This window comes from Perkinsus marinus, assembly GCF_000006405.1.
Source record: "Perkinsus marinus ATCC 50983 genomic scaffold scf_1104296940106, whole genome shotgun sequence".
Classification (NCBI taxonomy): domain Eukaryota; phylum Perkinsozoa; order Perkinsida; family Perkinsidae; genus Perkinsus; species Perkinsus marinus.
Window position 1 is genome coordinate 1 of NW_003212958.1, and position 2,472 is coordinate 2,472.

Sequence of the window (2,472 nt, forward strand, 5' to 3'; positions counted from 1 at the left end):
GGTCGTGTCATCTTTCTCTGTAATAGTGTGACTCGTCCTAGCCTATCATCGACTCTCTATCCAAGTTCTTTGCACTATGTGCACGGTCGAGGATTACCTCCTAGCATGAATGCTCAAAGCTCTCTATCTCAGTCTGCTTCTGCCTTTCTGGATAAGAATGTTCCGCTCAAATTACCTTCGAATGATGAGCTGGAAGAAATGGTTATGACATATTCCAGAAGGCTGACTGAAGACTCTCAGTGGGTTACAGTTGATGCTGAAAACTTAGATGCTACACTCCGTTCTAGAAAAGTATTAGCTGATGAGTCTGTGCTTCGTAGCAATTTTGATACTCTTAAGATTGGCGATTCTGTGTTAAGGTATAACTATAACCGTAACAAGCTGGACCCTTACTGGAATGCTACTGTCTATAAAGTCATTTCGATTCGTGGTCAAGTGGCTGCTATCTCCAGTGATCCTTTACGCTCTCAGCCTTTCTTTGAGTATATTGGCAATTTGAAGCGCATTGATGTGCAGTCTGTGGCCCCGGAGTGTTGTCTGTGCCTATTGATCTCTTGAGATCTTGAAGTCTTGCTGTTCTTAGTAGTAGAATAGCTATTTTGTTCGTTGGCTGTGGCACAACGTTATTTCCTTATTTCGGTGTACTTGATACGAGACCTATCCTATCTTGCACCTATCCTATCTTGGCTATACTTGTGTTATCTCAATACCCCTGGTTGGAATAGATCAACAGCCGCCGATTTCCACGAGGCGGTAGAGCGTTGAGTTAATGCAAGACTGTACAAGTGTCCAAGATTGATCAGAGTTGTATCAGGACGACGACTGACGCTTACAGTTATTATATAATGTATAGGAGTGTCCCTGTCTGCAACAAGATATGTGCACGGAGATCTAACGAGAGGAATAAGGAGATACACAAGCGGAAGTTGAGGGAAATGCGGTATGATTGGTGCTCTAACTCGATCTAAGATGTTTATCGAAATGAATCTTTTCGTGGACCCCCACGCCTCGAGATCCTCGCAAGGGCGTTCCCACTATCGTTCTATCATTCGCCTTGTCATCATCGTAGGCCTGCCATCGACACTCGGGAGCCCGAGGTGTGTCATCTTGAGCATGTACGAGTTAATGCCAAGCGTGAGCAGCTCCTCGAGGAAAGGTAGTGGAGTTCGTACACTACTTCCCATATTCAACCTTAGGTACACCGAGATTGACAGGGAGAACCGCATCTTATTGCAGGTTGGTTCTTCATTCCGGAATTACTAGAATCTGCTGTTTTCAGAAAATGTCGGATATAATGCGGCACCCATCGAGCACGATGCAAGCAGCTCAACCCGTGGGAATATCAAACTTTTCATTCAGCTCTCCATCACCTTATTCATCAGGCGAATCAGCCAGGGCCAGCCAGTCTCAACAAGACTGTGAGGAAACAGGAGTTAATGAGAATTACAAGGGTACCAATCTTGGGTCCAAAGGGGCGGCATCCGGTGCGTGTCAGGAGAACCAGGGGATTCTCAAGCGGATACAGAATGCTCAGCCGCAGTATAGCCACGTCGAATGGGAACAGAGTTTCCGACAGAATCGTTCTTATTTGAGGAACTGTTGTGACTTGCCGTTCGTTCTGGAAAGCCCCCGAAGACCTCAGCATGGTGACAGCATGATGCAGAGCTTGTCTGTACGATCTGAAGAAAGTCACTTGGGGGCGATGGAGCCAGCCGCAGACGGGAGTGAGTTAAGGCCCGTCTTCAAGGAGGGGCAGAAGCTTGGCGCTGGGTGGGGGGGTGTTACAGAGACGAGTTGGGGGAATTGTGGTATGGATTACAGATATTATCTTGTGGAGATGTTCACCGATGGTCGGGCTCTGACTATATCCGCTTATGATGGGGAGTCTCAGCGAGCCTTAGAGCTCCTCATAAACGAGAGAAATCATCGCAGGCTGTAAAATGCAACCTCATCGTGGGAGATAAGATGGTCGTGAACAGGTATGGACAAGTCGGTGGGGATTATTCGAAATTGGCCGCCCGATTGAGTATCCAAGGACGTCAGCTCGTCCTGTTGCCATACGGCACTACACAACCCCCATCTGGGGTATCAAAAAAAGTACTTCTCCTCCTTGTATGGCGCTGTCAATTGACTCTTATCAGGAGACCCAAGCTGAACAGGGCGAATCTCTCACGGCTGATGATATGGTAAGCCATTATCTTCAACGAGGCACCGCTGTCCCTACCGATAGTAGGCGAATAGGCGTCTTTCAGATACGACCATCCGGTGCCTACGTCCCCATTGAGACCGCTGGTATGGTATACAGATGGTCAGACACGACAGTGCAATGTGTTCAGGTCACGTTGAATTAGAAGTGAGCCCACCAAGCTCGTCAGCTGCTAGTAGAGCCCCAAGGGTATACGTGAGAGGCCTTACGCCCAGCACACCCAGTGTGCGGTCGGGCTATAACTAGGCATGATAATGTAACGAAGT

At 47.9% G+C, this 2,472-nt stretch overlaps 2 protein-coding genes across 2 annotated transcripts; both read left to right on the forward strand.

Moving 5' to 3' along the window:
- Nucleotides 1-105: 105 nt before the first annotated feature.
- Nucleotides 106-558, forward strand: Pmar_PMAR011375 (hypothetical protein; the record flags this gene model as incomplete). The annotated part of the gene is made up of 1 exon (XM_002782092.1): nt 106-558. One exon carries the CDS (start codon nt 106-108, stop codon nt 556-558), a length of 453 nt encoding a protein of 150 aa, XP_002782138.1.
- A 287-nt stretch (nt 559-845) lies between these two features.
- Pmar_PMAR011376 (hypothetical protein) lies at nt 846-1,263 on the forward strand (the record flags this gene model as incomplete). The annotated part of the gene is made up of 3 exons (XM_002782093.1): nt 846-949; nt 1,070-1,156; nt 1,197-1,263. The coding sequence occupies 3 exons, from the start codon at nt 846-848 to the stop codon at nt 1,261-1,263; spliced, it is 258 nt and encodes an 85-aa protein (XP_002782139.1).
- Between the last annotated feature and the right edge of the window lie 1,209 nt (nt 1,264-2,472).